Source organism: Oenanthe melanoleuca, chromosome 4, assembly GCF_029582105.1.
Source record: "Oenanthe melanoleuca isolate GR-GAL-2019-014 chromosome 4, OMel1.0, whole genome shotgun sequence".
NCBI lineage: Eukaryota > Metazoa > Chordata > Aves > Passeriformes > Muscicapidae > Oenanthe > Oenanthe melanoleuca.
This window is the reverse complement of record NC_079337.1, coordinates 24739019-24753297: the sequence shown is the minus strand read 5'-3', so window position 1 is coordinate 24753297 and position 14279 is coordinate 24739019. Positions and strand designations below refer to the sequence as shown.

The 14279-nt window shown below is 40.1% G+C and overlaps 1 protein-coding gene across 1 annotated transcript in view; it reads right to left on the bottom strand.

The window, feature by feature from the left end:
* The window catches only part of ENPEP (glutamyl aminopeptidase), a 34110-nt gene extending 20298 nt beyond the window's left edge, over positions 1-13812 (bottom strand). The window contains exons 1-4 of the mRNA XM_056490352.1: positions 12938-13812; positions 7931-8072; positions 4992-5123; positions 803-923 (exon numbers count right to left, since the gene is read on the bottom strand). Coding sequence (XP_056346327.1) covers positions 803-923; positions 4992-5123; positions 7931-8072; positions 12938-13548 — 1006 coding nt within the window. The 5' untranslated portion in view covers positions 13549-13812. The remainder of the gene's footprint in view (positions 1-802; positions 924-4991; positions 5124-7930; positions 8073-12937) is intronic.
* Positions 13813-14279: the final 467 nt, after the last annotated feature.

The window sequence follows — 14279 nt, the reverse complement described above, 5'->3', positions numbered from 1 at the left end:
CCTATATTGTCTCAACTTGTTTGCAGCTAGTATTTTTCCATCCTTTTAAGTTCATGAACCTAACTGAATTACCTCTTTGAAGGTGTTAGGAGGGAGAATTCCCAAAACTCTCATTGCATTCCCAGCTTGATTATTGTGCATGTTAAACTGCATGAATCAGATCCAGAGTCCAGACATTCCAAGCTAAAGGATGCCCAAATGCACTACCTTCTCTTTGTTTTGTAACCATGGGCAAAATTTGACAGTGTGCCCACTCTTATTTAGTTCCAGATCTTTATTTAGCCCAGCAATAGAAACTATAAATTATATGCCGGACCATGTTCATCTTTCTAAGAAGTCTATACACACCCACTTTGCACTAAGGTTAATAAATAATATGACATACTCTCTGGCAGTTTACATCTTCACTTGTCTCACTGCTGACTTTTGTCCAGTTCACATGGAAGTGGTATATCTTTTTCTGAAACCTCTGGCTGTTTTAATGCATGATGGTCCTTTTCTGATGCTTGCCTTGATTTTCCACAAGATGCTTTAAAGTAAGCATGTCAGGACCAGTTCTTTAGCAAACTGAATAGTGGGAACTGGTAACTAAGCAGTAACTGAGACCAACTCATCCATCATGACATTTAGAAACATCTTGAACTACATTGGTACAGTTTTAAAACATGCTGACATAATATCAGTTAGCAGTTAGCAACCAAATGCTTTCATGCTGTTTTCCACCAAAGCACAGAGATCTGTAGGAGCAACATAATCACATACTGAATTAAAAAAAATTAAAAATATAAATATTAATATTCACCCAGTTTTGGAAGAGAGTAGCTCAAATTAAAGTACTCTTCAAAGAAGTCGAATACAATCTTTGTTACATTTGCTGCATATTCTGCTGTGTGTATTTGCTGTGGCTGGGCGTAAACTCTCAGCTGAAAAATACAGAGAGACAATCAGAAAAGTTTTCAGTTAAAAGGAATCAGGTGTCAAACATTGAAAAGGCATTTAGCATACATATCAGTAACACTTCAGGTTTTCTCTGAGACTGACCTAAACACCGAATTCTGTTCCCTGTCACATTTATTCAACAAAGTTTTTCAAGTGTCATACGTAAGAGAGACCAAGTCAACACATGCACACTTTCCACTGTTTGAATTGTAAAACTGGCAAGACTCATGTCCATAGTGGCCAAGCCTGGAGCAGGCTTGGTTGCATGCCAGCCCCTACTTCCCCATGGCCTGGTTTTCTCAAGGAGGAAACCTGGGCAAGCACAGTCAAAGGAGATCCACTTGTTCTGAGCAGTTCACTGATCTTGACTGATCCCATCAGATCAACCTTCAGGAGCACATCTGTATTGAAATGTGTCAGAAGCCCATAGCACCTTATTTTATTGAACTTCTTAATATCTTTCCTACATATTATCATCACAGTTTCCTCTTGTCCTTGTATGTTTGAAGATCTCAAACTCACTGAAGACAGTGCATTTACTAGATCTGTGACCCTTCCCAGACATGCTGGCCTGTGCAGGTTGAGTGGCTGTTTGACCAGGACCTTGGGATGGTCACAGCCCAGTCACAGCTTTGGTGCCTTCTGGGCTGCTGTGCCCCAGGAAATCACAGCCAAAACTCAGTTGTCATTTTTATGACCAGGCAAGTCAGGGAAAACTGGCATATTTGGTAGCCCTGTATGTGATGAGTGACTATTTCTGTGCTCCTCCTGTGTACTGTGTATATGAATGTAAAAAATTATGTGTTGAATGTTGACCTTTCTATCCCTGAGCCTGATGCCTGGGATGGCTTTGGCTATTGCTGTCAAGAAGTAGGAAACAAGCTGTGGAGGATTAGAATCTTTATGGCACTCATGCCCATGATGAGGAGGCTGCAACTTGAAAAAACCTTTTGAGAAGTTATCCTCACATTGTGAAGGCAAAGTTTGAGTCCAGAATTCATGGAGCCTTTTGGGGATCTTTCCCTCAATCTCTTTGTCCCAAAGCCTGCTGGAGCTGAAAATCTCCAGTGTGGATAAGAGACTTCTCTATGGAGTGAAGTTTCTGGTTTTAGGAAAACCAATCTATCTCATTTTACCAGCTCCATGACTCTTATGAATAGGACACATTCATCTGACTACACTGGTGTGGCTTGTTTACTCCTTCAGTGCTGTCTTACAGCCAGGAGTTTAGGGCCCAAGCTGAGAAAAGGAGCTGGTCTGTTCCAGAAACACTTTTGGAGCCTGACAACATATTGGTTTCAATACCATAAATTACACTTCCTCCAGAGAGGGGAGGATGGGAAAGTGGTCAGAAATAAAACTGGAACAAAAAAAAACCCTCAAAAATCACAAAAACAAGAGACCAAAAAAACCTGCTCTCCCCCTCCCCACCCCCCCCCAAAAAAAAAAAAACAAACAAAAACAAACCAAAGAAAGCTGAGGAAATTTGATCAGCAGTCCACTCCAGCCACTCCAGGATTTCCCCCAGGGTCAGTTTGCAATCACAACCTGCAATTTCCACTTCTGTAAGCTCTTTACCCAATTTAGCAGTCTTCAGTCCCCTAGCTGATCCATATTAATGGTTTTCAAAACCTTCAGCCTGCGCTAGAACTGACTTTGGGTTTCATTTGTATAATCTCCTCTGTGATTTTCCAAGCCAGACATTTGGTTCCTGACAGGTAATCAGCTCAGGAGCATTGTTTCCAGCTGTAGGCACATTTCCCACCACTGATTTCATGAATGTTTTCGTTAGGGCTTTCAGAGTGAATGGCAGAGTTTTTAAATAATTTACTATGTCATGTGAGCTGTATGCTCTTGCTGTTGTTTATGAAAGTAATTTATGGATCAAGTGGATTCAACTTTCTGTTGAATGAGGGATTTATTGTTAGAAATTTACACAGCAAACTCTGGAATGTTCTTTTCAGTAATTGGTGAATTTAAATATCTCATTGTTCAGCTGGTCTTCAAAGTTCTTGGACAGGAAGCCTTGGAAAGGTTAGAAGAATAACTCTCTATGTATATGATTAGAACCTCTAAAGATAGTCTGGTTTCCCTGGGGAAAAGATAATTTTTAGTGATGGATCTTACGCATGTATTTTATATTGGTAAAACTATATCCATGTTAAGAGAAAGTTATGATTTTAACCTCGCTTAAACCCCAAGTTTTCTAGTGCAGGCAAGCCCTCAGACATTGTTTAGTGAACAGTGTTAATAAAATATGAAGTAACTTAGGCCTGAATTAGAAAATGTTTCTTCAGGCAACCTCTGTACTGACACCAATACCCCTGCTTCTACACACACACACTTTAATTACCATGTTTCAGTGGACACTCCCTTCTATTTAGAAAAGCTACATCCAGTCAGGAACATTGTGGGCTGTACTGTTTTGCTTGGGAAAAAAACAAATAGTGACCTCTGGGCCATACTCTGGAGCATGGCATGGACAAGTAGTGAATGTTTAACTCTTGCATGTAGAAAACAGCGTTACACACTTCTTCAGTACTTGTTTTCCCTACTGCACTATGTTCTTCACAAAAATCTAGACAAATTCTGATTCTTAAAGGAACTGAACTCTAGAGAATATTTATTGAGACCAAGTAGTCAAAGTCCTGTCCCTGATAATGAGTGGATCAGCCAGGCTGAAGAGAAATTGGTTAACAAAATTTTGTGACTGGGTGGCCTAAAAGTGTACTCCTGTGAATTACCTAGTCGAACCGCAGAGACAAAGAACATTATGTCTGTATCTCAAACCAGGCTCCATTTGCCTTCCTAAGTGCAATTTAGCTTTAGTTATTTGTCAAGTAATAATATAAGCATACAGCATGACACTAGTGAGGGCACAGAGGGAAGCCTCAGCACAGTGCTGTGACAGGAAGTCTTTGCTAAGAATCAGAACTTTGGAGATTTCTGTAAGACAGATTTTAACATCAGCTAACAGCCTTAAGTAGGGAAGGATTTGATGAGCTTTTTTGGTTAAAGAAACCAAGGAAGAGAAAGGGAAACTAGCCTTGCTGGGGTTTTATTCTAGATTCTTTGTCCATTTGGGACACTGTCTCCAAAAAAGAGGAAAGCACTGCCAGCTCATGTGAACGACAAACCTTGTGTTACATGAGGGGAAAGGGAGGGGAAGAAGCAGGGGCATACAGCCCTAGGGATCACTCACTGTATCAGATGAGAAAAAGATCTAAAGCAATAAACATCAGGTTGAGTATCCCAAACTAGGTTTAGGCCAAATGAGGAGTTTCTGTTGAGGTGCGAGTTGTATTTTGGACTTCAGTTTGTGAGTCAATGTCATGTCTTGTGATCTCTTTATGCCTGATCAGCTACATCTTCAAGAGATTTGGATCTAAGCAAGAAATGGATTGGCCTGCCTGCTGCATCTAAATGAAGGAGATATTTTAATTTAATAGATTCAGATTCAAACCTATTCGCTTCATCAGGGGATCTAACAAATATCCACCTGTTTAGGCAGACACTATCACTTCTATACTTATTTTTACAGAACTTACACTGGGAAATTGCCTGTTGCCACTGTTGTAAAATAAAGCAAGTCAGTACATAATTGCACATAGCACTGTAGTCCTGTGTCTCAACAGCTATAATAACATCAAGTGCAATTCACACTGTTTAATCCACAGAAAATGATAAAGTATTTGTATTCACGGCCTGTGACTCTCCTGTACCCCCTAACTTGAATATTGCTTCAGTTACAGGCTTCAAGTCAGGGATGAGTTTGGAAAAAGAGTATTCCTCCCTCACCTGTGTGCCTGTATGGCGGGTACTAACTGGGATCTCACAAAGATGGGAGACAGGGAAGGACTGCAAAACACTATATGTAGTCAAGCTCAGAGGGTCACTGTGAACACCTAATCTGATGAAATAGGCTGCATAAAATAAGCTATAGGAAGTGGAAAAATATGTCCCTGATTGTGTAAAAAGAGATTTTTAAGAAAAAAATGCAAACCAAGGCACATCTGTCATCTGAACCACGTTCAGGCTACAGAAGGACTTACAGGTTTTCCACTTGCAGATGTTCTCTCTACCCAGGTAAACTGGTGCACTGCAAAGCACACCAAGTAAGTGCTCATGGGGACTGACTTCTCAAAAGTTGTTCGATTCCAGCCATCGCCGAGCGGTTCCGTTTTCTGCAGAAATAATCAAATTGGTTTTTGAAACTGCAAACATATGCATAAGAGTACAATATTTGTATGAAGGCTACAACTGCATAGGAGCAACAAATCACTTCTCCAGGTCTTCCTCTTCTGGCATTTCACTGAAGGCATGAAAAAAGACAAGGTATTTTTCTTCTGAAATACATGAAATGGTACTTTTCTTTTTTGGCACTAAACAAGTTTACCTTGCTCTAATTTTTATCAGGGATTTGAAATCATTCACATGAACAGAAATTTTGCAAACAGGAGTTTTCTGGTGTATGCTTTGTTCTTGCAATTGTTGCATAAAATAACATTACTTTGGACAGAGCAGAGAAGAGACTAAGTTCTCCCCTCTCTTAAATACATGCATCATGTATTTAAGTCATGATGCAGGGATGCTACCTGGACTATAGACCAGTCTAATGAATCTATCCTGAACTAATTCAAATACAAATGAGCACTGCTACTTGGTGAGTTGCCTAAATATACATAAAATTTAGTGTTGATCATAGATTTTATTTTGCTAAACAATTAAAAAACATTCTTGATTCTCACAGATGCTTTTTTCCTCAAAGTTTATTGACAACACTAAATAGGAAGGGGTAGCTACTGGTCTCTTCTTTCCCATGACCAGTGACAGGACTCAAGGAAATGGCATGAAGTTGAGTCAGGGGAGGTTTAGGTTTGATTTTAGGAAAAGGTTTTTCATCAAGAGGGTGAAAACTGGAACAGGCTCTCTAGGAAAGTGGTCACAATACCAAAATTACAGAAGCATTTGAACAATGCTCTCAGGGACATGGTGAGACTCTTGGGATGTCCTGCACAGGGCCAGGAATTAGACTTGATGATCTCGAGGGGTGCCTTACAACTCAGCTTATTCTAAGATTCTATTCTAAACATATATTTCTTCTATTCTTTTGCTGCTATAATCTGAAACTTGTGCTTCTGACTGGATGACTAACTTAAATAGAACAAAAGCCAGAAGCATATAAAAGACATTAGCTTTCTAGATTTACAGTGGTCCATGAGATTTCTTTGTTTTAAACACAATACAAATAAAGCCCAAACAGTTAAGGTAATATGATTTCATGAGCAAAACCACCTATTCACAGATATATTCGTAACTCCTTTTTGGAAAAGGTATTCACAATCTAATTTTCCATTATTTTACCATTTTAACTCTATTTTGATACCTTCTGTTATTTCAACAAAGTCAGAACTTGAGTGGAAAAATTTTGAAGAAACTCAACTCCAGTGAAAAATGCAAATGAAATGTAAAAGATTCTGATTTTTCTAATCTGATTTTGCCATGCTGATTAATAAAGCTCCACACCACCCAAACTGCTACAGGACATGTAACATACAACGTGCCTTGCATTTACAAACTCTTATTCCATCTGTGGAAAAGATCTTTCCCAAAGTTCTTTCACTACTAAGACCAGAGCTACTGACCTTGACCAGATGAAAAAGTGCCCTTCTATAATCCATTAGTCAAGCCTCAATATGAATTCAGCATAACCAACATTTTCTTATCTGTACTTATTTTTTAACAAATCAATTAAGAAGCAGCAGTTAGCCCTTTGCAAGCTTATTATTGTAGGTCCATACTAGAGGCAAGGTCCACATGTCAAGGTGTAAAGTAAATCTCAAAATACAATAAATCTTGATAATATACTGTGTTGTCCCCTTACTTCTTTACTCGTACTCTCACTTATCTGAGGTCTGTGAGGAAAGGTACAGCAATCTCCTTTCATGTGCTGTTCATCAAAGTGCCTTCTAGGTTGCCTTCTAGGTATCATAGAAATATTTTTAATAACAATGGGTCAGAGCTTTAAATGTGCAAAGAGTATGGATGCATCTGTATCAGCCTGGTAACAGATATCTCAGCTGCATTGCTAGGAAAATAAATTTGGGGGACTCTAAATAAAAGCCTTTGTTTTCTGGGTGGGGGACTGATTGGAAAAATGCAAATGCCAGCAGCCTGGAGGCTGGAAGCTCTTTTTCCTTCCTTTTTTTTTTCTTTTTTAAACTTGGCACTTAATCTCCCACTTCAGAACTTATTATTAGAAATTATGCAATAGACTATACATTCAGTTGAACTAGAAGAAACCAGTAGAAACTCTCTCATCTGAAAGCCATTCAGTCTTCTTCCAGAAGGCCCAGAGGTAAATAATTGATGCCATAGAATTTCATGCAAAATTTGGAATTTGACACAGTAGGTCTAGAAATGGATTATTTAGGAAATTATAGACATGGTGGAGGAACAAATGTCCACACCCATGAGGTGACAGATGGGGTTTCAGATCCTCCATTATTAAAAAGAATAATCCTAGTCTTTCTGGCTGGCAGGATTCTTTGCCATTAAATTGTGATCAGCAGATCCTTGTTCTGGACCATCATGCAGCTTTAGTGACTATTTCAGACTTTCTGTCTGGGAAGCAGCTGTCTTTCAGAGTACTCATTCTCTGAGCTTACCCATTTTGACTGAAGAACCTGCCAATATCTATTTATAGTCAGCAGGGGATGCTCACATAGAACATCTGAACAGAGGGTCAGCTGGCTAACGACAGAAGAGATGTTTCATTTTTGCTTTGTATTTGACTCTGTTCTGCCCTGTTGTGTGCTGGTGGACCACTTAGAGGAACCAGCCAACCAGTTCTGTTCATGGAATGTTTATTAACCGTGAGTTTTACAATGCCTGAGAGGTAGAGTCTGTGAGCATGTAAGACCTGGCAACCCACATTACCTTTCAGCAGCTCTACAGAACTGTTCTTAGGCAGCAGTTGGGAAATACAAACCTGCACTGGCATGTTTGAAAGCGCTTGGTACGTATCTTGATGGATGATAGATATGTTGTAGGTTGCCTTTTTGTTTGGCTCATCAAAGCAGGGAAATGATTTCCTCGCATCTGTTGGCTCATGATCAGTAGCTGCAATGCTCCTGAAACAGACAACACGTTGGCAAGACTTCATTGTATGGCTTTGAAATCTTGTCTACAATTTTGAAGCATTTTTTTCAATGATTTCACAAACTAAATTCAACTACAAATATTTGTGCATATTTATCTATTCATAAAAGCAGGCCACATCAGAAATGCATGGACTGACATTGCATAGTCTGTCTGTCATCAACATTCTCTAGGTTTCAAAGCAAAAGCTAATGCAATTGCTTATCATCAAATATTTTTAGGAGCCAGGCAATAAGAGAGGCATGACCTCTCATGCACAGTGAAAACTTTGCTCACCCTCTTTCTGAGCTTTCCCATTGATTTATGCACCTAAAATAAAAAATTGATGATATCACCTAAAAGGAATGTCACTGTAATAGTTGTTCACCCACAACAGCGTATCTTGGTATTAGGCTCTTGAATATCTCCTGAAGGGACACCTTGAAACTGTGTAAATGCCAATAAATCTCATCCTGCTTGTGTGTTTCTTTTTCTTCATTTACCACATACATTTTTCCACTCATACTCTTATGCTCCCCTGACTCCATTAGTGAAACTGCTGGCAGAAGTTCAGGTGAACATCCTAGTACATAACTGATGCTACACAAGCTGTGTTGGGGGAGTCAGAAAGTAATCTCAGTTATGCACAGCCAGCTGGAGGAGCTAGACAATAGGGGTCATATAAAAATATAAGGTGAAGGTTGTGAGCATTCATATTGTGTTTGCTTCTCTCAGTGACATCAGGCTCCCCCCTTTAATGACCCACACAGTGGCAGAAAATATTCTCCAGTGATTGATGGTGAAAGGGATCACAGATGCTCCTTCAATTAATCTGGAATGTTGAGCATTTTCTGACAGCACTTCTACAGCTGCTCCAAACTATATTAAGGCAGTTTTTCTTTCCAAAAAGTAATTAAAAGTGTACATCATAAATTACAGATCTGCAGCAATCCTAGAAGCTCACTTGACAACCAATTTTTCAACGTTTCTGTTGCCCTTGGCATTTCCCTGTGACGGTTAAATACTAAACTGGTCATTAGGAACTTGTAGCAGCAAGGGTCATGTACAAGCCTGACACAGGTAATATGTCTGGGTTCTCTCCATTCATGTTCCATGGAATAGTAGCTCAAAGCTTCACAGGCAGAAAGCATGATGAACATTCACCTTAACATAATTTCAGACTCAATAGAGTTTCTTCAGCTTGGTGCATTCTTTGCTGTCACTCTCTACTTTTCATAGGATTTGAAATCTATTTCACAATTAAGTTAACTCCAAGCCTCCAGGGCAGTGCTTCATAGCTATTGGTTAAAAACTTGGCTATGTATTTTGACACGTTTATGTCTTGTTCCTACAGACTGATAACATTGTGATATATCTGTTGATTTATAAGGTGATAATCTATCTATCTATCCTCATATGTTTGTGGAGACAGACAGACATTAGGAGTGAAAAACCTCAGCACTACCCTTCCTATAGGCTAGATTATGGGAACTCCAGACTATGGCATAGAAGTGGCAATAGAAACATGAAATGTTGCAATTCACTCTCAAACTGCATAATGTAGTTTTTAGGTAAGATTTTCTATACTTTTTGGTGGCCTCTGCTCTTGATATCCAGACCTTTAAATATGAACTAGAGTTGACAGTTGTAAACATCATAGTAATAAGAAGTGAAGATTTGGCTGAGACTGCATCCAGCTGTTCTCAAAATAAAACAGCAATACTTTTAGAACCATGATGAATTTTCCTTTTTTCCCCCTCCCCTGAAGTACAAGGTGTTAGTGTCAAATCCTTCCTCCCTGAACTAAATAAAGCATTTTTCTCCTAGTCTTTCTCAAACTTCTGACTTGTTGCTTCTCCTGAGAAAATTTTCTCCTTGAGGAAGAAAGTCAGCAGTGTTACTTTTGTATACAGGAGAAAATTTTTCTCTTGTCTATTCAATAAAATCATAAATTCATCCCTGTTTGCCATGCGCCAGCCTCTTGCTCTCTTATGAATGACAGAGGGAATTCCTAAAAATGGGAAGCCATATTTTGTCACTAATAGTAGTGCAAAATCAAAGCCAGCTGTTGTGACATGTTTGTATTTTTTTTTTAATATTGATGACAAAATACAAGAGGGCTTTAGTACATTCCTGAAGAGAAACTAGTGACTTGAATAACCCAGTACACCAGCCAAGGATTCTTCTTTTGCTCCTGTCCATAAGATCTGAAAACAATACAAGTGTAATGTAGTCATGCTCACTGCATCATGCAAAGTAGGGAAGGACTGTTATTCCTTTTCCATCAATGGGGAAATGAAATGTGCAAACAGAGAAATAATTTTATCAAAGGACTTAATTGGGAACCACAGAAGCATCTAGGCAGGTCTATGCCCAAAACTGACATTTTCAAAATTTCTGTTTTCCTGTTTCCTACCTGCATGTGCACATCAATTTAAACAGTCATGATTCCAAGGTATCTCACTATCTGCTTCAGGGCATGTTCAAAGGCACCTTTTTCCTGATGGGGATTGTGTGATCTGTCTGAACAGGATCCCCAAATGAGGCATTCTTCTCCCTAAGCCTCTCAAGGATCCCAGACTTAGAGACATGTTCAGCACATCTCTACCTGTTTTCTAGGAAGTGGGCTAAGAGATTTGAATCTAAGCAACAGCAGAGCCTGGACATGTGCCCAGTTTGTAAACAAAAGGCCTTATAGCAATGCTTTGGCAAACCTTTGCCTTCACAGATAAACATCTGGGGAGCAGCTCAGCTCTAGGAGCTGACTTTCAGTGTTATTAATTCTCTCAAAAGGTCCTGCTGCTTCTAACATTGTACAGAAGGGATAATAGAGTAGGTTAATTACATGCTGGATCTCCTTTTCACCTCAGCCCCCTTCTCTTTAACATCCACTATTAACAGACTTGTTTGATCATTGCTGTTACCTCATCTGATTTATATTTACTTGCAACATGACAAGAACAGAACTATTTGGGTTGAAATATTCCAAGGGTGGTGTCTACCTCAGGCAAAGGGAAAATAAAAATGCAAATTCCAGTCAGCATTGTTTTTAAGATAAAAGCTGGGGGAAAAGGAATTTTTAATAAGTAATAAAACCCTTCCATCACTGTTCTTCCTCACTCCATCCTATCCCCTACCCTCTGCTCCACAGCAGCAACTTGGCTGGTGGTTGCTTTGCTTTTTTTGTACTTACCACTATCATGCACATCACCTCTGCCACCCCCACAAACAATCTGCCCAAACTCAACCACATGAAAAATATTTCAGAATTTGCCATTCACTCATTCTTGTTAAAGTCCTTCTCAAGCCTGAAAACCTCACACCTTCAAGTTTCTTTCTGCATTGAGAGTTTTCAGACAGCTGCCTAGGATCATCTTTGCAATTGTAGTTTCCAGCATCCAATTCAAGAAGTAGGAACACCAAAGTGAGCTCACATTTTATACTTTCTTTAGTTTTAAAGTTCTCCTTTCTTCCTGGTATCAGATGCTTGGCCCTTGTCTACCTGGATTTGAGGGACAGGCACTCACCTCTCCTGCTCTGCAACTCAGAAGACCTGTGTTCTGGTCCTGCTGTGACAGACCTGGGGCTATAAATTTAATATCTAGATATCCTTCACTAAAGAAAAGGAAGTAACACACCTCAACTTAGAAAGATGTTAGGATGTTGCACTTTAAAACTGCTGTGGAGATATCAGATGCTCAAAGTATGAAACCAAAGCTGCTCAAAGTATAAAGCCAAAGCACCTTTTAAGTCAGAGCAATGCTGCAGTCATAGATGGAGGAAAACAAGAGGAAAAGAGCTGCCTGGTTTTCCAGCTGTTCCCTGCATGACCTCTCCACAGGAAAAATCAGTGCTTGCTTTATCCTCTCCCTCTTGGATCTGCTGTTGCTGGTGCCTGTCACTGCAGCTACTCCTGTCCGTGGATGAGTGGAGCTGATGAGACTCTCACTCATGACACCATTGTCCCAGGAGGACAAAGAAATGCCATGAAAATGCATCAATGTTTGTCTCCATGTTCTCCTTCAGGACCTTGTAAAAGTCTAGCCAAGTTTATCTCCCTGCTGTAAAGGCTGGAAAGAGTCACTTCAGAAATGTAAATACCAGAAAATGGGTGAGGGTCCTCTCCATATATTAACTGTGAAGAGAAGCCTTTGAGCAGTGGGCAATGGCTTTTTCAAGCTTTTACCTCAAAGCAGTACAAACCTGGCAAGTGGAATGGGTTAGCTGAACTAGTAGAGGCTTTGTAATCTTTCAGTGACTGTTGATATTTTAATAAGGAAGAGATGAAGCACAAAAAAAAAAAAAGAGTAAAAGATGACCCTAATTGTTCCGACTTTCCTACATATAATTTAAACCAGCTGCAAGAGGGACAGGGAAGTTCTGATTTGAGTATTCCTCAGGCTTACAACATCAAGGAGGTACGCTATCAGGAAAACTATCAGAAGAACATTTTGCACAAAACTGTTACCTTGGGATAACAGAAGAGAGTGGTGATAGTTGTATGCTATTTATTGCATACATAGTTGTATACTATTTACTATAGAGATAAAAACAGGCCTTGATCCCTCCAGCTCTTTGAGTAAGTCATTCAGTTCAAAGGCAATCTCAGGCTAGTAGAGTTTGAAAAGGATTTTCAGAATAATAAGAACAAACCCCTCATCTCTCCAGCCCAGATTCACTAGTCAGAAGCCAAAGGGTTTGAGTATAGCATCTTCTTTAGAGGAATGAGAAAATTAAAGAACAGCCCAGAAATGTCAGCAAGTTCATGAGAGACAAGACTGAAAAGCTGAAACAGGAATAAAGGAGGCCTGAGCAAGTAAAAATAGAGTAGAAAGTTTAATAAATAAAACTGCTTTACTTGATCTGTCCATTCTCAGTGTAGGTGGTCCTATAAAATCCAACCAGCGAACCATTCAGCCAGCCTTGAAACTTCAGGGTGAGCACATAGGGATTACTTTCATTAGTGACAGAGAGCTCTGCTGCTGCCTTCATCACAATGTATTCTTGTGGCTTGTACTCAAAGCAGTCATTCAGAGCAATCTGCTCTCCTGAAGATTTCTGGAGCGTGGGCATTTCTGTAACCTTGGTCTCTCGCAGGTGAAGCCACAGGGCGCTGGTTGGTTTTTCCAAAGCAATAGATATACTGACTGTCCCACTGTAAGTGTCTTTTTCCATTTCAGGCTTGATTTCCAGATCATAGTGGACAGGCTTGACATAAGAGGGCAGCCTAAAATCCCTCCAACCTCCAGTCTCATCATTCTTGGAAGGACAGGGACCCAAATCCACTGGGGGAGGAGGCTCTTCTGTTGTTGGTGGCTCTGTTGCCTTTGGAGGTTTAGGTCTGCTCAATCCCACGCCAAGCCCCACAGCAAGTCCTACAACAACCACGACTCCACAGATGATGGCCACGTGCTTTGTCTTCATGCAGTACCTCTTGGACTTCTCATCCTCAAAATCCATGCCCTCCATCTCTGCTCCTAGGTCTGCCCTCAGGGCAAAACATTAACCATAAAAAAGCTTATTAGTCACTTCAGCATGTGCATTCAGTACACTCAGCAGTCTTGGTTTGTATTTTAATTGTGTAGCTATAGCTGTTCTCTGCCTCTCTTCCGCACCTCTTTCCACGAGACACTCGATTAATTAAAGACAACACGCATTTAGAGGCAATGTAGATATCAAAAGAAGTGCAGCTGGGCCGGGACACGGAGGGAACTGGCACAGAAGAACATTGTTTCTGCCGTGCTCCCCTTATAAGCAGTGCAACCCCACCCCCCAGCCCCTCCTGTTCTGGCCCGAGTTAAATATAAAACAGTGCTATGTTAATCAGCAGTCAGGAGGTGATCAGATGCCAAAGCTCTGTCAGCAGCTTTCAGAAGGAGTTTGCAGCTAGAGGTGTAACTGCTCCAAACCCTCAAACTTCACCACTACCTCTTTCTCTCTTCCTCTGCTGTGTCTTGTTTAGGTTTTTGTGGTTTGGGTTGTTTTCTTTCTTCCTTTTACTAAGAAAGATTTCCTTGAATTTCCACCCTATAGTTTGTGAAATGACATCTCAAAACTTGCAGAAATTACATTTATCTTTCAGCTGTTTTCCCTCTTTTCTGGGCTCGTTTACCTTTGCCAAGTAACTCAAGGCAGTCATAGACAGATGAATACACAGTGGAGCAATAAATGTTGATCACTGCTTCAAACTTTAACAGTTG